At 42.4% G+C, this 27,411-nt stretch overlaps 1 protein-coding gene and 1 long non-coding RNA gene across 4 annotated transcripts in view; one reads left to right on the top strand and one right to left on the bottom strand.

Annotated features, from left to right (window-relative positions):
• Positions 1 to 19,119, bottom strand: part of LOC115155015 (Krueppel-like factor 8) — a 98,519-nt gene extending 79,400 nt beyond the window's left edge. The window contains exon 1 of one of the 3 annotated variants that reach the window (XM_029701798.1): positions 18,789 to 19,119. In XM_029701798.1, the coding sequence (XP_029557658.1) occupies positions 18,789 to 18,815 (27 nt within the window). In that variant the 5' untranslated portion in view covers positions 18,816 to 19,119. The remainder of the gene's footprint in view (positions 1 to 18,788) is intronic. The other 2 variants (XM_029701797.1, XM_029701799.1) reach the window with 2 other exon arrangements.
• Positions 19,120 to 20,515: 1,396 nt separating this feature from the next.
• LOC115155017 (uncharacterized) lies at positions 20,516 to 23,063 on the top strand. The gene is made up of 4 exons (XR_003867985.1): positions 20,516 to 20,593; positions 20,968 to 21,061; positions 21,648 to 21,848; positions 22,485 to 23,063. It is a non-coding gene; the product is annotated as an uncharacterized LOC115155017 (long non-coding RNA).
• Positions 23,064 to 27,411: the final 4,348 nt, after the last annotated feature.

Raw genomic sequence — 27,411 nt, 5'->3', positions numbered from 1 at the left:
GGGGTCTTAACAGTTTCCAAATGCACTGTATATGATGAGTAGGATGAGGTGAGGGAGGATGGATGAGGGATGCATACGTTCCAAATGGCACCCTATTCCCTATATAGGTATTGTGCTATTTTTTGACCAGAGCCCATATTGGCCCTGAGTAATATACTATGAAGAAAGTTAGAAAACACTGAGTAGATCTAAAGCTAGCCGCCAACTCTCGCAGGCTTGGAACTTTTAGAAGTGCCGTCTTTATTGTATTACTCATCGTCATGCCGACTAGGGTGTGCTTTGGTGTGTACAGCACCTTTCCCCCCCACTCCTATCAAATGCATTCTGTCATTACTAAATGTGTAATGTGATAGGTATTTTAACATGACTCTTTTTTTAGACACAAATAAACATTTGATTAATTAAATATCGAATCAGTCATCTTCCTCAAATGAAGGGGATGATGCAACCTCAGAGGGTATCTGATTTCATTGGTCCTCAACTCGTGGCTCAGACACTTCATTCAGAATATATGGAGTTAGCCCTGAGTTAGCCTGCCCTGGAGCAGGTTAGTACTGAATGCAGGATAGTGGAGTTAGCCCTGAGTTAGCCTGCCCTGGAGCAGGTTAGTTCTGAATGCAGGATAGTGGAGTTAGCCTGCCCTGGAGAAGGTTAGTTCTGAATGCAGGATAGTGGAGTTAGCCTGCCCTGGAGCAGGTTAGTTCTGAATGCAGGATAGTGGAGTTAGCCCTGAGTTAGCCTGCCCTGGAGCAGGTTAGTTCTGAATGCAGGATAGTGGAGTTAGCCCTGAGTTAGCCTGCCCTGGAGCAGGTTAGTTCTGAATGCAGGATAGTGGAGTTAGCCTGCCCTGGAGAAGGTTAGTTCTGAATGCAGGATAGTGGAGTTAGCCTGCCCTGGAGCAGGTTAGTTCTGAATGCAGGATAGTGGAGTTAGCCCTGAGTTAGCCTGCCCTGGAGCAGGTTAGTTCTGAATGCAGGATAGTAGAGTTAGCCTGCCCTGGAGCAGGTTAGTTCTGAATGCAGGATAGTGGAGTTAGCCTGCCCTGGAGCAGGTTAGTTCTGAATGCAGGATAGTAGAGTTAGCCTGCCCTGGAGCAGGTTAGTTCTGAATGCAGGATAGTAGAGTTAGCCTGCCCTGGAGCAGGTTAGTTCTGAATGCAGGATAGTAGAGTTAGCCTGCCCTGGAGCAGGTTAGTTCTGAATGCAGGATAGTAGAGTTAGCCTGCCCTGGAGCAGGTTAGTTCTGAATGCAGGATAGTGGAGTTAGCCTGCCCTGGAGCAGGTTAGTTCTGAATGCAGGATAGTGGAGTCAGCCTGCCCTGGAGCAGGTTAGTTCTGAAGGATTGGTGAGCCACTTTTGTAGTGCTGGTTATCCCGAGTTACCTCAGTAACTCCTCAAACCTGATTCATAGTATAGGGCTCAGGTCAAAAGTAGTGCATTAAAAGGTAATAGGGGGACATTTGGGACGCTACCCTGGTAGTAGAGTTGAACCCTTTAATGTTTTATCACTGAGTGTTAGTCCACCATAAAAAGACAGGAGAATCCACAAACCTCACTCTTCACACACACTTCAGTCTGTGTGTGCATGCTGGCGTGTGTAACCCTGACAGAAATGACACCATACATTCCCTGTCCCCCTCTCCTTTTCTCCTTTATTCTGCCACTCCCGCCACCTCATACTGCATAGAGTCCAGAATGAATCTTCCCTGAGAGGAGCTACTTTAGCTGAAACCAGCGTCAGTGAGCAGGTTGACATGCATATGAACGGAGTTCTGACACTTCGGAAAGAAACAAGTGAGACAATACCTGTGTCTTGTCTTCACACCTTAACAGAGAGACAGAGGATGCATTCCAAATGGCAACCCATTCCCCATGTGACAAATACAATTGGCCCATAGGGCTCAGGTCAAAAGCTGTGCACCATATAGGGAATTGGGTGCCATTTGGGATGTAGCCAATGAGACAGAGACTCAGAGACAGAGTACTGGAGTATGCATTCCTAGATGGTGGCTGCAAGGTTAGGGTATAGCAGCTAGCTGATCCTTGTTATAGCAGGCGAGAGTGTTGGGGAGTTATTTTCCAGCCAGAGCTCTCTCTATGTCTCCACTCCTCTCCATGTTGGGCAGGGGGAGGCTGGTTGAGGGAGGGGCAGAAATAAGAGCGAGAAGGGCGGTGTGCCTGTTGCCTCTGACAGCACCTCTGCTTGACTGCTTCTCCTCACAGTCAGCCTCGTCCCTATAACCCTGCCCCCATCAGTGTTTTTCCTAGGTGCCTAAACAGCCGAAAAGAGTCATTGTCGGCCGGCTACTTTCCCCACTTCAGGCTTTTCCCCCCTTATTTAAAAGTTTGAATTCGCTAGTCAGAAAAGTCTGTATAGCCTTTTACCGCTCGAATGAACGATATGCATCTTCTAGTGATATATTGATAGGACAGGCACCTGCTATGACATGGAAACACTGCTGGTTTGTCAGTCTACAGCCTGTCCCGCCTCTCGGTACCGGTGTTATTTTGTGCAATGTGGTTGGTTGCAGTCAAATTTATTTTCACGGAAGAGGAAGAGAGCATGATGTTTCTTCATCGTCTCCTGTGAGTGAATGTACACGTACCGACGAGACAGCCTATAGGGAGGAGGTCAGAGACCTGGCCGTGTGGTGCCAGAAAAACAACCTCTCCCTCAACGTAGCCAAGACTAAGGAGATGATTGTGGACTACAGGAAAAGGAGGACCGAGCACGCCCCCATTCTCATCGACGGGGCTGTAGTGAAGCAGGTTGAGAGCTTCAAGTTCCTCGGTGTCCACATCAACAACAAACTAGAATGGCCCAAACACACCAAGACAGTCGTGAAGAGGGCACAACAAAGCCTATTCCCCCTCAGGAGACTGAAACGATTTGGCATGGGTCCTGAGATCCTCAAAAGGTTCTACAGCTGCAACATCGAGAGCATCCTGACTGGTTGCATCACTGCCTGGTACGGCAATTGCTCGGCCTCTGACCGCAAGGCACTACAGAGGGTAGTGTGTACGGCCCAGTACATTACTGGTGCTAAGCTGCCTGCCATCCAGGACCTCTATACCAGGCGGTGTCAGAGGAAGGCCCTAAAAATTGTCAAAGACCCCAGCCACCCCAGTCATAGACGTTCTCTCTACTACCGCATGGCAAGCGGTACCGGAGTGCCAAGTCTAGGATGAAAAGGCTTCTCAACAGTTTTTACCCTCAAGCCATAAGACTCCTGAACAGGTAATCAAATGGCTACCCGGACTATTTGCATTGTCTGCCCCCTTAACCCCTCTTTTTACGTTGCTGCTACTCTCTGTTCATCATATATACATAGTCACTTTAACCATATCTACATGTACATACTACCTCAATCAGCCTGACTAACCGGTGTCTGTATGTAGCCTCACTACTTTTATAGCCTCGCTACTGTATATAGCCTGTCTTTTTACTGTTGTTTTATTTCTTTACTTACCTATTGTTCACCTAACACCTTTTTTGCACTATTGGTTAGAGCCTGTAAGTAAGCATTTCACTGTAAGGTCTACACCTGTTGTATTCGACGCACGTGACAAAAAAAAACTTTGATTTGACCATGTAATGTAAGTGGTTACGATGAGTTTATTTGGCTTAATTGTTTTGTGGCACATTCATACATTTTATTTTGTGTGTTTCAACTTTCATATTGCCTGCCACAGAGTCGGGGCGCGTAGACTATTTACTGTGCCTTGACTGTACGACCGAACAGCAAGTGTTAACTAGTTTATAAAAGGTGTTGAACTGACTGGATAAAGTCAATCTCCTATATCCCTTTGCCATTCAGAAATCATACAATGTAGTTATACAGTATGTCCATGGTTTCGCATGGGGACAAGTAAACCAAGATCTTGATTGCATTTTCGTATGCCGAGACTTGCCAGTGACCGCTAAAGTGACTCATCTGTGATGAGTTGTTCGGGAACGAACGGCTCTTTTTGAACGGATCATGAACCAAATCGCATTGGTGAAAGAGCTGTTCATTTGGCTACCTAACTTGCATACTGGTAGGCTACTACTGCTTTTTGGTGATTATCTGCAGATAAATTATGAAAACATTTGATGAAGATGTTGAATCCTCACTGCAGGAACTATAGAGAGAGCCTCATTCTAGTCCAAAATGGGGGGGGGGGGGGGACTCCCGATTAAGAAATCATAGGCCCCCGGGGCTTTGTTTTTTTTCCATTCTGACTCACCTTTTGATGAAGATGTAAGCTACTCATGGTGATGGCAGATGTGCTACTTTGAAAAACAGTGCCGCTGTTTGCAAAACATTGTTTCAATTGGTTTCCAAACTGTACGTTTTTCCCACAATTGTATTTTGAAACTTGCAAAACGACAGCTGCAACCAATCATAGAAATATAATCTATAGATGGCAGATCACATTCAAGACAGGACTGGCATCCATTGCTAGTGTACCCATGAGTTCAACATTCAAATTGACAGGGTAAGAGGTTCCAATACCTTTCTATGGACTATATTTTAATGGCCACAATGCAACAAGCTGTATATTTGATGCGCATGCTGCCCAAACTGCAGCCTTCCCGACTGTAGGCATACCGGTAACTGCCAAAATAAAAGTAGCACATACAGTGGCAAGAAAAAGTATGTGAACCCTTTGGAATTACCTGGATTTTTGCTAAATTGATCATCACATTTGATCTGATCTTCATCTAAGTCACAATAGACAAACAGTGTGCTTAAACTAATAACACACACATTATTGTATTTTTCTTCTCTATATTGAATACATAATTTAAACATTCAAGGTGTAGGTTGGAAAAAGTATGTGAACCCCTAGGCTAATGACTTCTCCAAAAGCTAACTGGAGTCCAATCAATGAGACGACTGTTGGTTAGAGCTGCCTCACAAAATTTGAGTTTGCTATTCGCAAGAAGCATTGCCTGATGTGAACCTCGAAAAGAGATCTCAGAAGACAGACCTAAGATTAAGAATTGTTGACTTGCATAGGGTCAGGGTTACAAAAGTATCTCGAAAAGCCTTGATGTTCATCAGTCCACTGTAAGAAAATTGTCTATAAATGGAGAAAGTTCAGCACTGTTGCTACTCTCCCTAGGAGTGGCTGTCCTGCAAAGATGACTGCAAGAGCACAGTGCAGAATGCTCAATGAGGTTAAGAAGAATCCTAGAGTGTCAGCTAAAGACTTACAGAAATCTCTGGAACATGCTAACATTTATGTTGACGAGTCTACGATAGGTAAAACACTAAACAAGAATGGTGTTCATGGGAGAACACCACGGAAGAAGCCACTGCGGTCCAAAAAAACTCATCCCAACTGTAAAGAATGGTGGATGGAGCATCATGGTTTGGAGCTGCTTTGCTGCCTCAGGGCCTGGACAGCTTGCTATCATCGACGGGAAAATGAATTCCCAAGTTTATCAAATTATTTTGCAGGAGAATATAGGCTATCTGTCCGCCAATTGAAACACAACAGAAGTTGGGTGATGCAACAGGATAACGACCCAAAACACAGAAGTAAATCAACAACAGAATGGCTTCAACAGAAGAAAGTCCTGACCTCAACCCGATTGAGATGCTGTGGCATGACCTCGAGAGCAGTTCACATCAGACATCCCAAGAATATTGCTGAACTGAAACAGTTTTGTAAAGAGGAATGGTCCAAAACTCCTGCTGACCGTTGTGCAGGTCTGATCCGCAACTACAGAGAATGTTTGGTTGAGGTTATTGATGCCAAAGGAGGGTCAACCAGTTATTACATCTAAGGGTTCACATACTTTTCCCACCCTGCAATGTGAGTTCAATAAAGAGATGAAAACGTGTAATTGTTTGTGTGTTATTAGTTTAAGCATACTGTGTTTGTCTATTGTTGTGACCTAGATGAAGATCAAATTTAAAGACCAATTTATGCAGAAATCCAGGTATTTCCAAAGGATTCACATACTTATTCTTGCCACTGTATACAAAGTAAATGTTATGGTGCAGGGTGCATTTTCCTGGCATGGTTTAGGTCCACATGTAAAATCTACGCCAAGGCGCATTCAAGCTGTTCTGGAAGCTGGTGGTGGCCCAAAACCCTTTTAAGATAATTGATGTTGGGGCTTCCTTTATTTTGGCAGATACCTGTATGCGCTTGTGATAAAACTTAAATCTACAGAAACTTCTTTATAAACTATTGGTCCTCTGTGGCTAAATTATGCTCTCTGGTGTATTTTGAACACTGAGAGCAAAGCCCTACAGTTGGATAACAAATTATAATAATAAAAAAATACAAATAAATGTGTAATTGTTTTGCCTCTGTGGGCTTGGGCCCAGTCCCTGACTCACACAATTGACCAGTCACATTTACTTACACTAAACAAAAATATAAAAATCATCATGTAAAGTGTTTCATGAGCTGTAATAAAAGATTAATAATACATTTTAAATATGAAGAAAAAGCATATTTCTCTTAAATGTGGTGCACAAATTTGTTTACATCCCTGTTAGGGTGCATTTCTTCTTTGCCAAGATGGAGAAATCACCTGACAGGTGTGGCATATCAAGAAGCTGATTAAAACGCTTGATCATTACACAGGTGCACCTTGTGTTGGGGACAATAAAAGGCCACTATAAGTGTGCAGTTTTGTCAGTTGTCACACAATACAATTGGCATGTGGACTGCAGAAATGTCCACCAGAGCTATTGCCAGATCATTTAATATCTCTCTACCATAAGCCACCTTCAACGTTGTTTTAGAGAATTTTGCAATACGGCCAACCAGCCTCTCAACCGCAGACCACATGTAACCACGCCAGCCAGGACCTCCACATCCAGCTTCTTCACCTGCGGTATCGTCTGACACCAGCCACTCGGAAAGCTGATGAAACTGTAGGTTTGCAAAACCGAAGAATTTCCGTCTCACGGAACGTCATCTTTGCCCACTGAAGTTCGGCATCGTAACCAACTTCAGTGGGCAAAGGCTCACCTTTGATGGCTACTGGCACACTGGAGAAGTCTGCTCTTTACGGATGAATCCCGGTTTCAACTGTACTGGGCAGATGGCAGACAGTGTAGTGTGTATGGCATCGTGAGATGAATAGGTATGCTGATGCCAAGGTTGTGAACAGAGTGCTCCATGGTGGCATTGGGGTTATGGTATGGGCAGGCATAAGCTACGAAAAACAAACACAACTGCTTTCTATCTATGCAATTTGAATGCACAGAGACACCGCGACGAGATCCTGAGGCCCATTGTTGTGCCATTCACCGATCCCCTTATGTTTCAGCATGATAATGCACGGCCTCATGTCACAAGGATCTGTACACAATTCCTGGAAGTTGAAAATGTCCCAGTTCTTCCATAGCCTGCATACACACCAGACATGTCACCAATTGAGCATGTTTGTGATGCTCTGAATCGATGAGTACGACAGCATGTTCTAGTTCCCGCCAATATCCAGAAACATTGCACAGCCATTGAAGAGGAGCGGGACAACATTTCACAGGCTACAATCAACAGCCTGATCAACTCTATGTGAAGGAGATGTGTCGCGCTGCATGAGGCAAATGGTGGTCACACCAGATACTGACTGGTTTTCTGATCCACGCAGCTAACTTAAAAAAAAAAAAAAGGTATCTGTGACCATCTGTATTTCCAGTCATCTGAAATCCATAGATTAGGGCCTAATTTATTTATTTCAATTGACTAATTTCCTTATATGAACTGTAACTCAGTGAAGTCTTTGAAATTGTTGTATGTTGCATTTCTATTTTTGTTTAGTGTATTATGCAGTTCACCTCTCCTCCCCCATCTGATAATTAGCAGAGCAGCAGACTGTCTACACTAATTGAGAGCTCCTCCTGTGGTTGGCGGTTGCAAAAAAAAGAAAAACTACATGTATAACATATTTTGGATATATATTCTATATTTCCTTTATTATAATTTTTTCAGAAAAAAATAAATGCCTTTTTTTTTTGCTTCCCAGGGGCTCCAGCCCCAGTACCCCCCCTACATTAATCGAGCCCTGAAGCTAACATATGGAATTGTTTTAAAATGGTCATACCATGGATCATTTAGCTATTTGATTTAGAATTTTAGGAACATTTAGGTATAAAAAAAATATATATACACAGTACACGTCAAAAGTTTGGACTAGAGGTCAACCGATTATGATTTTTCAACGCCGATACCGATTATTGGAGGACCAAAAAAAGCTGATAGATTAAAATCGGCCAATTTGTATTTATTTATTTGTAATAATGACAATTACAACAATACTGAATGAACACTTATTTTAACTTAATATAATACATCAATAAAATCAATTTAGCCTCAAATAAATAATGAAACATGTTCAATTTGGTTTAAATAGTGCAAAAACAAAGTGTTGGAGAAGAAAATAAAAGTGCAATATGTGCCATGTAAAAAAAGCTCAGAACATGAGAACATATGAAAGCTGGTGGTTCCTTTTAACATGAGTCTTCAATATTCCCAGGTAAGAAGTTTTAGGTTGTAGTTATTATAGGAATTATAGGACTATTTCTCTTTATACGATTTGTATCTCATCTACCTTTGACTATTGGATGTTCTTATAGGCACTTTAGTATTGCCAGTGTAACAGTATAGCTTCCGTCCCTCTCCTCACTCCTACCTGGGCTCGAACCAGGAACACATTGACAACAGCCACCCTCGAAGAGGCGTTACCCATGTAGAGGAAGGGAAACAACTATTACAAGACTCAGAGCGAGTGACGTTTGAAACGCTTTTAGCGCGCAGCCGGCTAACTAGCTAGCCATTTCACATCGGTACACCAGCCACATCGGTTACACGAGCCTGCTGCTGCCTACCACCGCTCAGTCAGACTGCTATATCAAATCATAGACTTAATTATAATATAATAACACACAGAAATACGAGCCTTAGGTCATTAATATGGTCGAATCCGGAAACTATCATCTCGAAAACAAAACGTTTTTCCTGTCAGTGCAATACGGAACCGTTCCGTATTTTACCTAACTGGTGGCATCCCTAAGTCTAAATATTCCTGTTACAGCCGACTTCGCCAAACGGGGATGATTTAACAAAAGCGCATTTGCGAAAAAAAAGCACAATCGTTGCACGACTGTTCCTAACCATAAACATCAATGCCTTTCTTAAAATCAATACACAGAAGTATATATTTTTAAACCTGCATATTTGCCGAAAAGAAATCCAGGTTAGCAGGCAATATTAACCAGGTGAAATTGTGTCATTTTGCGTTCATTGCACGCAGTCAGGGTATATGCAACAGTTTGGGCCGCCTGGCTCGTTGCGAACTAATTTGCCAGAATTTTATGTAATTATGACATAACATTGAAATTCTGGCAAATTTGTAAAATTAATAATAACTTTATTAGCATTATTAGACTATTTTTACTATTCCCCTTCCCTGCATGAATTAATTTGTCTGTATGTCTATTCGATATTTGGATAAAAGAAAACTATGCTATGAATGAAAAAATAATAATACTTTCACAATGCGTTGAGTCACTCAAATTGCTTTGAGGAAAAGAGCCTTCTAATTAGCCTTCTTACCTAATAAAAGCCTATAGCCAAAATAACAAAACAATACATATACATTCGATATTGTTAAATCAAATAGTTTAGGCTTAATTAAAACTTGAACTAACCATTCCCAAAATCGAATATACCGCGCATTCGGAAGTATTCAGACCCCTTGACTTTTTCCACACTTTGTTACGTTACAGCTAGGGACGCAAGATATATTGGTGAACATATCGGAATCGGCCGATATTAGCTAAAAATGCCAACGTCGACCCGAAGTCTAGTTTAACGCCGATGTGCAAAACCGATGTCAAAGCTGACGTGCATACCTATACAATGTAGGTACATGACGTAATGACGCCACATAAAATTTGGAGCTACACGTGCAACATAGCATTTCTAACCTAGCCCACACGTCTGCTGTGTGGATCGAGCAGTCAACAAGACGAGCAGTCATTTGAAAGAGTAAGAACATTTCAGCGAGACAACTCAAAAGGAGAAATCCATTAACGCCAAGATAATGGAATTCATTGCCCTTGACAATCAACCGTTCTCTGTCGTGGGTGATGTTGGCTTTCGCCGACTGGTCCAGCACCGGTACACGCTACCATGTGCGCTATTTTTCAGATGTTGCTCTACCGGAGTTACACAGTAATAGCGTCACTGCTATTAGCTTCACGACTGACATTTGGACCAGCGATATCAGCCCCATGAACATGCCGAGTCTGTCGGCACAGTGGGTCGTCGAGGATTTCGTACTGAGGAAAGTCGTATTACATGCTCATGAATGTCCTAGTTGTCATACCGTTGCTGCCATTTCAATGGCATTTGAGAACATGTTTGAAACATGAACACACTCTTAGCTCCATTCAAACAACTGACTCGAGAAAAAAGCTCATCAACTGTGCCTGCAGCAGACGTGATACCCTCTGTCATGGCATTGAAACGCCAGCTCAACAAAACTGGCGACAGGCTGTGAACAAGCGATTTGGTGGCACTCTCTCTTTACAGTGTCGCCACCATGCTCGATGCTATGTACAAGGACAGCTACATCGAAGCAGACAAGAAACAGGGTTTACGTGAAATGTTACTTACACAGCTGGACAAGATGGAAACGGACACAGTGACAGTGCGCACCGAGGAAGAGGCCACTGACAGACAGAGCTGAAACTTCACTGCTTGACATGTATGATGAAATCCTGGTTGAGAATGAAACGATTGAACAAATGAACAACGAAACAGCACAGAAAGTAAGTGAAAGAAATAGGTTTTGATTGTTTTACTGGTAATGGGGACATACGTAAATGCCAACAAAATAACTTTTTGGTCAGTGTGGTGTGCGTGTGTAACCTTTATTTACCTAGGCAAGTCAGTTATGAACAAATTCTTATTTACAATGACGGCCTACGCCGGCCAAACGCCGACGACGCTGGGCCAATTGTGCGCCGCCCTATGGGACTCCCATCACGGCCGGATGTAGAACCAGGGACTGTAGTGACGCCTCTTGCACTGAGATGCAGTGTCTTAGGGCGCTGCGTCCATGTTAACTGTACTAGAATGCTTTAAAGGACGCTAAAATTTTAAATAGCGAGGAAAATATCGGACTCGGACAAAAATGTTATATTGGTGCATCACTAGTTACAGCCTTATTCTAAAATGTATTAAATATATGTTTTCCTCATCAATTTACATTTTTACATATTTTTTTAAATATATATATTTTTTTTTTACACACAATACCCCAAAATGACAAAGCGAAAACAGGTTTATAGAATTTTTTGCCAATGTATTAAAAAAAAAAAAAAAGTCAATTAAATATCTTATTTACATAAGTATTCAGACCCTTTGCTATGACACTTGAAATTATGCTCAGGTGCATCCTGTTTCCATTGATCATCCTTGAGATGTTTCTACAACTTGATTGGAGTCCACCTGTGGTAAATTCAATTGATTGGACATGATTTGGAAAGGCACACACCTGTCTATATAAGGTCTCACAGTTGACAGTGCATGTCAGAGCAAAAACCAAGCCATGAGGTTAAAGGAATTGTCCGTAGAGGTCCGAGACAGGATTGTGTGAAGTTTCAGATCTGCGAAAGGGTACCAAAAAACGTCTGCAGCATTTAAGGTCCCCAAGAACACAGTGGCCTCCATTCTTAAATGGAAGAAGTTTGGAAACACTAAGACTCTTCCTAGAGCTTGCCGCCCGGCCAAACTGAGTAATCGGGGGAGAAGGGCCTTGGTCAAGGAGGTGACCAAGAACCCGATGGTCACCCTAACAGATCTCCAGAGTTCCTCTGGTGGAGATGGAAGAACCTTCCAGAAGGACGACCATCTCTGAAGCACTCCACCAGGCCTTTATGGTAGAGTGGCCAGACTGAAGCCACGCTTGGAGTTTGCCAAAAGGCACCTAAAGACTCTCAGACCATGAGAAACAACAAATCATGTCCAATCAATTGCATTTACCACAAGTGGACTCCAATCAAGTAGTAGAATCATCATGGATGATCAATGGAAACAGGATGCATCTGAGCTCATAGTAAAGGGTCTGAATACTTATGTAAATCAGATATTATTATTTATTTATTTTTTTACGAAATTTGCTAAACTTTCGAAAAACCTGTTTTCACTTTGTCATTATCGGTTATTGTGCTTAGATTGATGAGGGGAAAAAATAATTTAATCAATTTCAGATTATGGAAAAAGTCAAGCGGCCTGAATACTTTCAGATCTATATTTTACGGTTATGACGATTATTTTATGTTCATAAAGGTCTTCAGCCATAACTGTCCATTACACAGTTAGGCCTATACTGTAATTGTGCCAGCCCTAGTGACACGCTTGACACCCCCCTTACCATCGCCCTACCTCTCCTGTCCTCCAAAACTAATACCCTTATGACACCAGCCCAACCCTACCACTCCTGTCCTTCCAAACTTGCTATTACCCCTGTTAACCTATCCACCCCAACCCCACTCAACTGTCCTTCTCTTCCTTCCAAACTAATACCCCTGTGACTGTGACACCATCCACCCTGTCTCCCCACCCAGCTCATACCCCCGTGACTGGCTGCCCCACAAAGTCAGCTAATGCCCCCAGTCTGCCAAATCAGGGTCACCTCACCTCTCTTTACCCCCTGTTGTGACACTCTCACCAATGAATCCCCTCTCCCTCAAATATCATGCACCACATGCTACAACCCTGTAATAGTAGTCTCAAACAAGCTGAAGCCCGAAAGGGGCCACTGCTCCTAGCCTGGGTGCCAGTCTGTTTCTGCCTTAGTCAACTTGTCAACGTTTTATTTAGTAATGTGACAATTTGGCATGCTTGAATGCAAAATGGTCAGGTTCAGGCCTAGGTTTGTATTTATTATGGATCGCCATTAACTACTCTTCCTGGGGTCCAGCAAAATTAAGGCAGTTTATACAATTTTAGAAACATTACAATACATTCACAGATTTCACAACACACTGTGTGCCCTCAGGGCCCTACTCCACCACTACCACATATCTACAGTACTAAACCATGTGTATGTATAGTGTGTATGTTATTGTGTGTGTGTATGCATGTGTCTGTGCCAATGTTTGTGTTGCATCACAGTCCCCACTGTTCCATAAGGTGTCTTTTTTAATCAAATGTTCCTGCTTGCATCAGTTACTTGATGTGGAATAGAGTTTCATGTAGTCATGGCTCTATGTCTGCCTCCCATAGTCTGTTCTGGACTTGGGGACTGTGAAGAGACCTCTTGTGACATGTCTTGTGGGGTATGCATGGGTGTCCGAGCTGTGTGTCAGTAGTTTAGACAGACAGCTCAGTGCATTCAACATGTCAATACCTCTCATAAATACAAGTAGTGATGAAGTCAAATCTCTCCTCCACTTTCAGCCAGGAGAGATTGACCTGCATATTATTAATATTAGCTCTCTGTGTACATCCAAGGGCCAGCCATGCTGCCCTGTTCTTAGCCAATTGCAACTTTCCTAAGTCCTTTTTTGTGGCACCTGACCACACGACTAAACAGCAGTCAAGGTGCAACAAAACTAGGGCCTGTCGGACCTGCCTTGTTGATAGTGTTGTTAATATCTACCATTCCAGTGTTTTTCTTGCTATACTTTATTTACTTTGCCACCATGGCACTTTTTTGCCTTTACCTCCCTTAGCTCACATCATTTGCTCACATTGTATATAGTCTTATTTTTTTGTACTGTATTATTGACTGTATGTTGTTTACTCCATGTGTAACTCTGTGTTGTTGTATGTTGTCGAACTGCTTTGCTTTATCATGGCCAGGTCGCAATTGTAAATGAGAACTTGTTCTCAACTTGCCTACCTGGTTAAATAAAGGTGAAATAAAAATAAATAAAAAAATAAGGCAGAGCATCGCTTTACTATAGATAGATTTCTCCCCACCTTAGCTACTGTTGTATCAATATGTTTTGACCATGACAGTTCACAATCCAGGGTTACTCCAAGCAGTTTAGTCACCTCAACTTGCTCAATTTCCACATTATTTATTACAAGATTTAGTTGAGGTTTAGGGTTTAGTGAGTGTTTTGTTCCAAATACAATGCTTTAAATTTCATAAATATTTAGGGCTAACTTAATCCTTGCCACCCACTCTGAAACTAACTGCAGCTCTTTGAGTGTTGCAGTAATTTCAGTCGCAGTAGTAGCCAACATGTATAGTGTTGAGTCATCCGCATGCATAGACACGCTGGCTTTACATGCAACTAAGTCAGTGGCATGTCGTTAGTAAAAATTGAAAAAGCAAGGGGCCTAAACAGCTACCCTGGGAATTCCTGATTCTAACTGGATTATATTTTAGAGGCTTCCATTAAAGAACACCCTCTGTGTTCTGTTAGACAAGTAACTCTGTATCCACATTATTGCAGGGGGTGTAAAACCATAACACATACAGTTGAAGTCGGAAGTTTACATACACCTGAGCAAAATGCATTTAAACTCAGTTGTTCACAATTCCTGACATTTAATCCTAGTAAAAATGACCCTGTTTTAGGTCAGTTAGGATCACCAGTTTATTTTAAGTTCGTGAAATGTCAAAATAATAGTAGAGAGAATGATTTATTTCAGCTTTTATTTCATTCATCACATTCCCAGTGGGTCAGAAGTTTACATTCACTCAATTAGTATTTGGTAGCATTGCCTTTAAATTGTTTAATTTGTTTTCCAACTGTTCTGCCTGCAGCTATGGAACCCTGACCTGTTCACCGGACGTGCTACCTGTCCCAGACCTGTTGTCCCAGACCTGCTGGAACCCTGACCTATTCACCGGACGTGCTACCTGTCCCAGACCTGCTGTTTTCAACTCTCTAGAGACAGCAGGAGCGGTAGAGATACTCTCAAAGATCGGCTATGAAAAAGCCAACTGACACTTACTCTTGTGTTACTGACTTGTTGCAACCTCGACAACTACTATGATTATTATTATTTGACAATGCTGGTCATTTATGAACATTTGAACATCTAGGCCATGTGCTGTTATAATCTCCACCCGGCACAGCCAGAAGAGGACTGGCCACCCCTCATAGCCTGGTTCCTCTCTAGGTTTCTTCCTAGGTTTTGGCCTTTCTAGGGAGTTTTTCCTAGCCACCGTGCTTCTACACCTGCATTGCTTGCTGTTTGGGGTTTTAGGCTGGGTTTCTGTACAGCACTTTGAGATATCAGCTGATGTAAGAAGGGCTATATAAATAAATTTGATTTGATTTAACTTGGGTGAAACGTTTTGGGTAGCTTTCCACAATCTTCCCACAATAAGTTGGGTGAATTTTGGCCCATTCCTCCTGACAGAGCTGGAGTAACTGAGTCAGGTTTGTAGGCCTCCTTGCTCACACACGCTTTTTCAGTTCTGCCCACATATTTTCTATGGGATTGAGGTCAGGGCTTTGTGATGGCCACTCCAAGACCTTGACTTTGTTGTCCTTAAGCCATTTTGCCACAACTATTTTGCCACAATTTTGCCAGAACAAAATATGCTTGGGGTCATTGTCCATTTGGAAGACCCATTTGCTTTAACTTCCTGACTGATGTCTTCAGATGTTGCTTCAATATATCCACATAATTTTCCTCCCTCATGATGCCATCTATTTTGTTAAGTGCACCAGTCCCTCCTGCAGCAAAGCACCCCCACAACATGATGCTGCCACCCTCTTGCTTCACGGCTGGGATGGTGTTCTTCGGCTTGCAAGCCTCCCTCTTTTTCCTCCAAACATAACGATGGCCAAACAGTTCTATTTTTGTTTCATCAGACAAGAGGACATTTCTCCAAAAAGTACAATCTTTGTCCCCATGTGCATTTGCAAACCGTAGTCTGGCTTTTTTATGGCGGTTTGGAGCAGTGGCTTCTTCCTTGCTGAGTGGCCTTTCAAGTTATGTCAATATAGGACTCGTTTTACTGTGGATATAGATACTTTTGTACCTGTTTCCTCCAGCATCTTCACAAGGTCCTTTGCTGTTGTTCTGGGATTGATTTGCACTTTTCGCACCAAAGTGCGTTAATCTCTAGGAGACAGAACGCTTCTCCTTCCTGAGCGGTATGACGGATGCGTGGTCCCGTGGTGTTTATACTTGCGTACTATTGTTTGTACAGATGAACGTGGTACCTTCAGGCGTTTGGAAATTGCTCCCAAGGATGAACCAGACTTGTGGAGGTCTACAATTTTTTTTCTGAGGTCTTGGCTAATTTCGTTTGATTTTCCCATGATGTCAAGCAAAGAGGCACTGAGTTTGAAGGTAGGTCAGAAGCTTCTAAAGCCATTACACCATTTTCTGGAATTTTCCAAGCTGTTTAAAAGGCACAGTCAACTTAGTCTATGTAAACTTCTGACCCACTGGAATTGTGATACAGTGAATTAAGTGAAATAATCTTTCTGTAAACAATTGTTTGAAAAATTACTTGTGTCATGCACAAAGTAGACGTCCTAACCGACTTGCCAAAACTGGTTGAAAAACAAGTTAATGACTCCAACCTAAGTGTATGTAAACTTCCGAATTCAACTGTACGTTTTTCCAGCAGCAGACTATGATTGATAATGTCAAAAGCGGCACTGAAGTCTAACAAGACAGCCCCACAATCATTTTATCATCAATTTCTCTCAGCCAATCATCAGTCATTTGTGTAAGTGCTGTGCTTGTTGAGTGTCCTTCCATATAAGCATGCTGAAATTCTGTTGTTAATTTGTTTACTGTGAAATAGCAATGTATCTGGTCAAACACCATTTTTTCCAGAAGTTTACTAAGGGTTGGTAACAGGCTGATTGGTCGGCTACAGACACTACCAGCCTCCAAATGACTGGGCCTCTCCCTCCACAAAACTCAGTGCTCACCACCATTAGGCCTGCTGAAGCTGCTGCTGTCCTGCATAGGAATGTGTTATAGGCCCTGTGTATAGATTACACCTTCAGAGCTGGCCTAATCCATGCCATGCACACAGACACAGAGGCGTATACAAGCCAAACTCGCACTCAGAGAGAATACCCGCAGACGAGCACACACACACAAAGACACACGCTTGCACACGCACACACATACATACAGGAAAAGGAGTGTGCTCTGTGTCTCTTGTGTAGCAGTGACGAGTGACGACATCCGACTCATGTTTCATTACAGCATGAAACTGTCAATCATCATAATAAGGCAACTACACAGACTACAGACATGACAAGAAATGGATTTGTGTCATGCTTAGAGAAAAACAATAACTGAGGCCTAAAGTAATGTGGAGGTATCTCAGACATAATGCATCATTTGTGTCAACATGATGATAGATCAGTAGGCCATCTGTTTAATGTATAATGCATAATGAAACCTTTATTGATATCGCTGTTGAAGGATAACGATCTTGTGAATGATGAAAAGTCTTGACACCCCAGACAAGCTTGAAGGATGGGTTCTTTCCTGTCCCTGGTTGAGCCTGAATACTTGTCTTGCACTCTGACCCTTTGCTACTGTACCTGACGGCTGTACCAAAATATTTACAGCAGGCTTCCAAATGATGTAAAGTTCTGTGCACGAGATGCGGCAGGCCGGATGCGTGTACAGTGTCGCTCGAGGCAGTAGGCCTACACCTGGCTCGTTCCCAGGGTTGGGATGTGAGCGAGTGCTACTGTCCCTTTAAGGAACTAAGACTGTGTCCTACTAGCTCATAGAGATAGATAGAGATCTAACCTTTGTATCTGTGCCATTATGACGGCTGTGGTGGCATGGGCAGCACCATTAAGGCCATCTCCATTTTAAAATAAGTCAATTTTCTTATTTTGTGTTTGAAAAAAGCATAAAGCTAATATTGGTGATTTACCACCACCTGCAGTGCTGGAGTCCTCAACCAAATCTTGTGTCATTCATCTATTGTGGCCACTAGATGGCAGAGATATAGCTTAAAGCCATAGGCAACCGAATTTGAAGAAGACAATGCTCTGATCATTAGCTGTTCACTCCCAACCCATAGGAATCCCCACCCAGTTCATGGTGGAAACCCTCAATGGCAATGCCCATGCTAAAATGGGTTATATCCATCTAGAGATCTCTATCTATCTCTATGTACTAGCTGCAGTTCCTGTGTTTCCTTCCTGCCTCACTAGCTCACATAGATCACAGCGCACTTAAAAAAAAAACCTGTACCCCAAAGCTCGCACAGAGAGAGGGGATGAGAGAGACAGTTACCCAAGAAGGAATATATAGTTAACACGTTCCAGTTCCTTCCATTTGCATGCACGTTAAATTGTTAACGTTTACAGAGGAGAGAACAGTGTTTAAGAGACAGGGAGAGAGAGGCAACAGCACTGTCTGCGGTCGATTGTCGGAGCTATCGAACCTCTTTCTTTGCTGTGGAAGATGCGAGAGTTTGTGTTCTCGGAAGTAGCCTACGGCAACAGTCTCCTCCGTTGCAAAAATACTGAATCGTATGAGTCGATTCCTAGCTAAATCGAAGCTTGACACACACAACTGGGAGTCGAGGAATTCGACTCTCCACCTCTAGCTCTCAGTAGCCTGCGTCAGTCACCTAGCTAGCTAACATGCTATTATTATCAGTGCCGTTGCCTAGTAGTTGGTCAACTAGCTAGCTAACTGAATGTAACAGTCAAGCTTCTTACATATGCCTTCCCCTTTGTCAGACACTCTCCAATTGTCTTTATATTGGCACATGTTAAACTGACAATGTAAACTCATTTAAATATCGGCCGATAGCAGTTTGCTGGACAGGGCAAAGTCAATAATGGTCAAGACAGACTTACTTTCTTGCTTCGAGTCTCCGTGTGCATCTCGGTAGCTAGGGTGCAGAGGGGGGGGTTTGATCGGGTGGGTGAATTTGAATAATAGTAATCTTTTTGGCAGTTTTCCACCTTTTGAATCAATTTGCTATTTGGGAGAAAGTTGTATTGTTTGCCTCTTCGGATATTCTTTTAGATCATATCCACGGCGTCGACTATTCCTCTTTCTTCACCAGTAAAGTCTCTCTCTCGTAGTGTTGTTGCCGTGTACAGGGTTGGGCGCTCTCTCTCTTCGTTTCTCCTCCGCCTCTCCCTGCTTGTGACCCCACCCTGCGTCTCCACCCCTCAACCCTGTCAATCAGAAACTAAGCAGCCAGCCACAGACCAGACCTACCCGAGCTTGCAGCAACGCCAAACTATCCCCCAAATTCACACACTAAATGTGCATGCATTTCGCCGTCATAGCTTCTGTAAAGGCACACACACATCCATGTCAACCTAATGATGTAAAGTAAGTTGTAGTGGATGTCTATGAGGCAAATTGATATGTCACAGCTGAATATTGCAATGTCTCCTATTAAGTAACTTGGAACATGTATCCAATGCAATTCAAGAAAGACTGGTCCAAAAAGACATGAACCAATGTGTTATTACATTCAGAATATTTTGTTTATGCTGGTTTAAGGGGAGGGGAGGATGGTTTTCAACCACACCCTCTGTCATGACGTCAGAAGGGTGTGGTCTCTGTCATGACGTAGGAAGGGTGTGGTCTCTGTCATGACGTCGGAAGGGTGTGGTCTCTGACATGACGTCGGAAGGGTGTGGTCTCTGTCATGACGTCGGAAGGGTGTGGTCTCTGTCATGACGTCGGAAGGGTGTGGTCTCTGTCATGACGTCGGAAGGGTGTGGTCTCTGTCATGACGTAGAAAGGGTGTGGTCTATGTCATGACGTAGGAAGGGTGTGGTCTATGTCATGACGTAGGAAGGGTGTGGTCTCTGACATGGCGTCGGAAGGGTGTGGTCTCTGTCATGGCGTCGGAAGGGTGTGGTCTCTGTCATGACGTCGGAAGGGTGTGGTTCCTAAAAAATATTTTTTTGAAGGTATAGCGTAGGTGCCCAAACCACTACTGTACATTTATGATTAGTACAGTGCCAATATTATCTATAGTAGAAGATATTAACGAGTATGAAAACAAATAAAAAAAATTGACATCTTTTCCAAAAAAATATATAAATTCTGGGAGCTCTTTCACAACTCTAGAAAATGTATTAAAAAGGTGTCCTCCAATATTGTATAGCTTATTCATCCTCTACTTTATAGGTATTCATAAGATGACTATAAGGAAAATTTGACATTAAGGTGAATTATCACTTCACAACTATCAACGAGCATTTCACTACATCCCCAATAAATCTGCTAAATTTGATTTGATCTGAGTGTTGATCCAACAGAGATGTTTCAACCACATAGTGTATGGTTTCAGCTAAACAGCTAAATGCTATAACAAATATATTACTGTCAATGCTGACAATAAATAACTGAACAAAGGTTTTTCCTTTTAGTGCAACAAATTGAAACATTTCAGGATCTGGCTTAACCTACCTTTGTAGACTTTGTACACTAAACATAAGGCATAGCTATGTGGGAATGGCTTCTGTCCTCAAATGCTCTTCCATTCATTAACTCTCTTTAAATGCTATTATTATAGATTAAACAATCATTGCCTCTGGAGTTTGTGAAATTGAGCTAGCACAATTTCACTACATTTCCCAAAATTCCGCGCTGCGTCCCAAACTCCTACAGGAGAACGAAACGGAAACATGCGACGGTAAACAACATTCTCTGCTAACAAGCTCACATTACATTGATTTACTACGGTTTTATTTGCCTAATTTTGCTGTATAATATGCATATAGGAAGTGTTTATATAATTTTGTTGCCAATAGCTGTCTGTCACCTGCATTACTAACATTGTGTAGCTGGAATGCGATGCACTAACGTTAGCTAGCTAACGTCAGCTTCTCCAGTGAGTGATAGCTGCACCATTAACGTTGGTTGCTAAAAACAGTTGTATATTTAATGAAAATGTATAGAGTAATATGTATGACACCAACGCATAGAGTGTGTGTGTGTGTGTGTGTGTGTGTGTGTGTGTGTGTGTGTGTGTGTGCGTGCGTGCGTGCGTGCGTGTGTGTGTTTTAGTTACAGTAAGACCTGTCATTTGTGAGGAACGGGACAGAAACCGCTCTACAGTCTCCTCCTACAGCAGTTAGACACGGACTTCCAACATAGGCAGGTGAGCCTCCACACACACACACACACACACAATTACAATAGCATCAACCACACAGTTCACATACAATAGCCTACACTCCTACTAAATAATAATCATTTGATTTGGATTTCTATAGCGCTTTTTTTGTTTACCAACTTAAAGCTCAAAGTGCTTTACATAGTAAAGGAGAAACTCACCTCATCCAACTGTTTATTTTCTTCTACAGCATTACGATAGCAAGTTGCAACAGCCACACTATTTCCATATTCTTATATTTCTGGACTGACCTCAGGGGAGGGTCTACATTCCCCTGTGCATTCCAGTACAGGTTCACCTAAGGACAGCCAGCCAGCCAATGATTTGTCAACGTCTAGACACATGAACTCGGCAATTTAACTTAACCCGTTAATTAAACAATGTCTGAAAGTCAGAGAATAAGATAAGAGTTCCTCAACTCTCGTGTTTTACCTGATTGACTCTTGAGTTTTACCTGAAATGATCAAGGCATAATAACTAAATTATTAAATATTACTGCTAAATGTCATTATGTATTTTCAGACCGCATTCAGAGAGACTAGACTTTTAGACCTTTCATGTGTTGTCCCAGATGTGTTGCCAAGAGGAAGTGTTTTGCCTCTGTGGCACTGTACAAGCCTTTGGGGAGCAGACTGCCTGGGTGAGGAGTATATCCCAGTTCCAGGCTCACCAGAACAGGGAGAGGGAGCTGGCCAGTCTTAGGGAGTTGGGGCTCTCAGACCTGGAGATAGAACTGTGGTTCCCCAGAGACCAGCCTTAAAACACTGAGAAGGTGAATGTTATTTATTTATATCATTTATGCCATTTACTACCAGGGACAGTACAGTTGGACAGCCGCATATAAGGAAGAATAGGTACAAAAAGTGAAGAGAAGGGGATTGTTGCTTCCCAGTGGGCAAACTGGTTGAAATTATGTCTCTACAGCCAGATTGTAATAATGTCATTTTAACCAGTTTTGCCCACTTTTTTTGCCAGCTGCTGGATATACTGCTGGATGTAACGACGAGATGTTTTATGTATAGAGACAATGTGTGTGGTTGTGGTTATCAATTACACCTCCTGAGAAGGAACACAGAGCCTGTATTTAAACCAAACATTGTCAAAATGTTAGTGATATTGACTGATCAACTATGAGTGTGTTGTCAGACATGAAAAACATCCTGGTGGTGTAGCCTGATATTGATTCTTTGACTCAGGCATCCATCCAAACTGGAAGAGATCAGGGTGTAACTTTCCTCAACTCTATTTACTTCAATACTCACTGATAAAAGGATGCTATTATTATTCCACCTGTATTACCTGTTGGACTCATTGAACAGCATGGTCAAGTAGGCAGCTGTGTGTGTGTGTGGTTCAGGGCCGTGGGGTGTGTGCTTCAGGCAGCCATGTTGTGTGTTCTACCCTACAGGGTCATGGGGTGGGTGTGTGTGCCCCCAGGGTGCGGCAGCAGCGTCTGCACGTGATCCAGGACAAGATGGCGTCTTGGGCAGAGCTCATGTCAATCCACATCGCTTCTCAGCCAGCCGACCCCTGTCCCGCAGAGAGATGGAGGTCGAGAAGGCCCTGTTCCATGGTAACGACCACCCGGGCGTCCTCACTGCACTCTATCACCAAGGTGGGATGATGTTATACAATGCTAAGTGTCTGGTCGTTCACACTGCAACTCCCGTAGACCAAGAGGTTAGAAAGCCTGAAGGAGTTTGAATGAAAAATAGTTTTGGAGGAGTTTGAACAAGTCCTATGTGTGTTGGAGTGTCTTTGAAATTCCTTGAGAAGACACAATAGGAGTTGGGTGCTGGGCTTGAACCGGGAAATATAATGACAATATTTTCTTATCTGAGATGTTTTATTTTTAATGACCTTGGCATCACTGTGGTTTTTTTGTGTGTATTTTGTGTATATGTTGAATGTTTTGTGTTGTTGGTGACTGTCATGTATTGAAAATATAAAGTAAAATGTTTAAAAGAAATAAAGGAATTCAGCTGTCCATCGTCCTGTTTGTCATTTGCAATATTGAAATCTGACAGTAATCAATTACCCTGAATTGATGTGCAATATTTTTAGTTTTTAAATTACCCTGTAACTACCTAGTAAGTAGGCTACAAGCTGTCATGGAGTACCAATACTTACCTGCTCACGTTTTTGGTATTTTCCCTTAGAGGAAGATACCCTGGCTGACCAGCAGGGGCGTCCTCCTCAGACCTGTACAGCAGGGGTGCCCAGACTTTAGTTACATAGGATCTACTTTTTCCACCCTGCTTCCTAACGCGGTCTACACCCCACATTATTGATTGGATGGTTTGCACTGCATGCTATCAGCTAGCTTAGCATGGTCTGGGTTGTAGCTACTGATTGCTAGCCTCAAGCAGGTGTCCAGGTGATCATCTGTTAGAGTGGACCGCTATTTTGACTTGATGATTTTCATGTCTTAAAATGCTGACTCGCAAAGGTAGATAGATCCCAAAAATAATGTCAAGTACATGGCAACTTTTCTCATCTTTGGATATTTTTCCTCCACAATAAGGTTCCAAAAGTGTACCCCCAATGCCCTCGATTTGATATAGAGGTCGCTTTGCAGAGTAAAAATTTCACTCTTCACGGCCGATGTCTCCATGTGAAACAATTATGCCATTTTTGTTGCAATTTCATCAACATCAACTTCCACACCAAGCAGAAAGCACATAAATGTTGCCACAGGTTCCAGGATAGCAAAGTCTTGAAAGCATCGGTCAAAGTCTGCGATAATGTTGTTCACCTGTTCAACGTATTGACCAGTCACAAAGTGCAGGTGCCTTTCCCTGACTCGAGTTATGACATATTTTTGAAATTCCTCAGTTCATGTCGCTGCAAGTGTGAGGACAGCAATTTCAATGTTTGTTTAAAAGCTCTCACATAGCTAATCATTTCAACAATATTTTTGCATTTTCCTTGTAGCTTTAAATTGAGTATATTCAGCCGAAAAGTTACATCGGTCAAAAAAGATAAATCTAACAGCCACACTTTGTCTTCCAACTGCTCATATTAGGCATCTTTTGAGGCCAGAAATTCCTTGATTTCATGTACCTCTACTAAGCCACCTTACATCTGTGTGTTGCAAGAGGTCTGTGTTCAGCTTCACTTTCTTCCAGTTGAGACCTGAAGAGATCTGCAGACTTCTGGCCCGAATCGAGTTCACGATTTTGAGCGCGATATCCATGACATCTTTCATATTCAGCATTTTACCACACAAGGCTTGTTGATGGATGCAGTGATAATTGAGGAAGTCTGGAAAGTCATCACTTTTGCAAAGGGCAATAAACCCATTAATGCAGCCAGTCATGGCTGGTGCTCCATCTGTAGTTTGTAAATGGGAAACTGAGGGCTATTAAAAAAGTCCTTGAATGCCACAAAAATGTCCTCCCCTCGAGTTTTTCCTTTCAGCGATATGATTGTGAGCAGTTCCTCTTTGGCAGTCATATCTTCAAACACCATTCTGATGAAAATACACAACTGAGATGTGTTGATCACGTCTGTCGACCAGTCAAATTGAAGTGAAAAAAACATTTATACTAATTTGTCTTTTCTAAGATGCTCCCTCAAATCCTCGTCCGTCCTTTCACAGCGCCGTGTAACGGTAGTTCTGGATAGCTGAACATCCTTTCACAGCGCCGTGTAACGGTAGTTCTGGATAGGTGAACATCCTTTCACAGCGCCGTGTAACGGTAGTTCTGGATAGCTGAACATCCTTTCACAGCGCCGTGTAACGGTAGTTCTGGATAGCTGAACATCCTTTCACAGCGAAGTGTAACGGTAGTTCTGGATAGCTGAACATCCTTTCACAGCGCCGTGTAACGGTAGTTCTGGATAGCTGAACATCCTTTCACAGCGCCGTGTAACGGTAGTTCTGGATAGCTGAACATCCTTTCACAGCGCCGTGTAACGGTAGTTCTGGATAGCTGAACATCCTTTCACAGCGCCGTGTAACGGTAGTTCTGGATAGCTTAACATCCTTTCACAGCGCCGTGTAACGGTAGTTCTGGATAGCTGAACATCCTTTCACAGCGCCGTGTAACGGTAGTTCTGGATAGCTGAACATCCTTTCACAGCGCCGTGTAACGGTAGTTCTGGATAGGTGAACATCCTTAATAGTGGAAATGATTTCTGATTTATTTTTTACATCATCAAACAATGAGTCTGTTGCCTCTAAAAAGACCTCTACTATTTCTCCATCGTGGAACGGTTTCTTGTGCTTTGCTAGTATGCAACTCACCCGGAATTATGCAATCGTGGCTGCCTTTGATTTTGAGCTGGGCTTTGTAAAGATCGATTGTTGGGCAGCTAGTTGAGACTTCAACTCTTACTTTTCTCTTACGTAGTTCACTTTTAGCTTGAAAGTCACTTTCATATTTCTTGTGAACAGTTTTGAAATGCCTCTCGACATTTCCCTTCTTATCAAGAGCTACTTTTGAATGGGAGATCAGTCACACACATTTTGAATTTGTTGTGGTGAAAAAATTATCTCACTGTGAAAGTGGTAGATTTTTGGTTTCTTGCTGCTTGGTCCAGCACTCATATTAAAAATGTTACTGCAACTTCATAGAAAAAAACAACTACCACTGGAAAAACAAAAACTATTGTGTTACAGGTCTGTTTCAGGTCTCGCAATCATGGAAATGTAAATGTACTAACTGCAGACGGTTGCTATGGTAGCGACAGTTTGGAAAACAAATGTAGCAACTATAGTGCCGGGGGTTGGTCCAATTTTATGTCAATCAAGCAGTTTTTAAATATTGCAGTAATATTAGAGAAAGACGCTAACCTGTAAGCAAAGCATACTGTGCTTCAGAACTGTGGACCTCATTATTTTTAAGCAGACTCGATGGTAACGCTGTGAATTGCCAAAATATATATTTTTAGTGCATACATTTTGAAAACTTTTATGTGGTCTACTAGAAAGAAGTTTGTGGTCGACCGTGACCGACGTCCTGGATACCAATGCTCTACAGAGATGGCCCTAGTGACGGGAGAAAACGGATTGTATCAGAGAATTCTGAACTGAAAACCACAGGAGACTCATCTCTACCTCAGCCCAGACCTTAAACTGAGTTTGACCAATCAAATAGCTCATGGAAAAGCATGGACCAATCATAAGTCAAGCCTGACTTTAAATCTGTCATTGATCAAATCAAATCACATTTTTATTTGTCCCATGCTTTGCTGACAACACGTGTAGACTAAAAGTGAAATGCTTATTTACGGGTCAATTTCCAACAATGCAGAGTTAAAGATAAGATAAAAAAAATAAAAATAGTGGCACGAGGAATAAATAGACAGTGGCTATATACAGGGAGTACCGGTACTGAGTTCATGTGCAGGGGTAAGAGGTAATTGAGGTAGCTACAGTTGAAGTCGGAAGTTTACATACACCTGAGCCAAATACATTTAAACTCAGTTTTTCACAATTCCTGACGTTTAATCCTAGTAAAAATGACCCTGTCTTAGGTCAGTTAGGATCACCACTTTATTTTAAGAATGTGAAATGTCAGAATAATAGTAGAGAGAATGATTTATTTCAGCTTTTATTTCTTTCATCACATTCCCAGTGGGTCAGAAGTTTACATACACTCAATTAGTATTTGGTAGCGTTGCCTTTAAATTATTTAACTTGGGTCAAACCTTTCGGGTAGCCTTCCACAAGCTTCCCACAATAAGTTGGGTGAATTTTGGCCCATTCCTCCTGTCAGAGCTGGTGTAACTGAGTCAGGTTTGTAGGCCTCCTTGCTTGCACACGTTTTTCAGTTCTGACATTTTCTATAGGTTTGAGGTCAGGGCTTTGTTATGGCCAGTCCAATACCTTGACTTTGTTGTCCTTAAGCCATTTTGCCACAACTTTGGAAGTATGCTTGGGTCATTGCCCATTTGGAAGACCCATTTGCGACCAAGCTTTAACTTCCTGACTGATGTCTTGAGATGTTGCTTCAATATATCCACATAATTCTCCTTCCTCATGATGCCATCTATTTTGTGAAGTGCACCAGTCCCTACTGAAACAGCAAAGCACCCCCACAACATGATGCTGCCACCCTCGTGCTTCACGGCTGGGATGGTGTTCTTCGGCTTGCAAGCCTCCCCCTTTTTCCTCCAAACATAACGATGGTCATTATGGCCAAACAGTCCTATTTTTGTTTCATTAGACCAGAGGACATTTCTCCAAAAAGTACGATCTTTGTCCCAATGTGCAGTTGCAAAATGTAGTCAGGCTTTTTTATGGCAGTTTTGGAGCAGTGGCTTCTTTCTTGATGAGCGGCCTTTCAGGTTATGTCGATATAGGACTTGTTTTACTGTGGATATAGATA

Source organism: Salmo trutta, chromosome 19 (genome assembly GCF_901001165.1).
Source record: "Salmo trutta chromosome 19, fSalTru1.1, whole genome shotgun sequence".
NCBI classification, from domain to species: domain Eukaryota; kingdom Metazoa; phylum Chordata; class Actinopteri; order Salmoniformes; family Salmonidae; genus Salmo; species Salmo trutta.
Note: the sequence above shows the minus strand (reverse complement) of the source record. Positions and strands in the feature narration are given on the sequence as shown.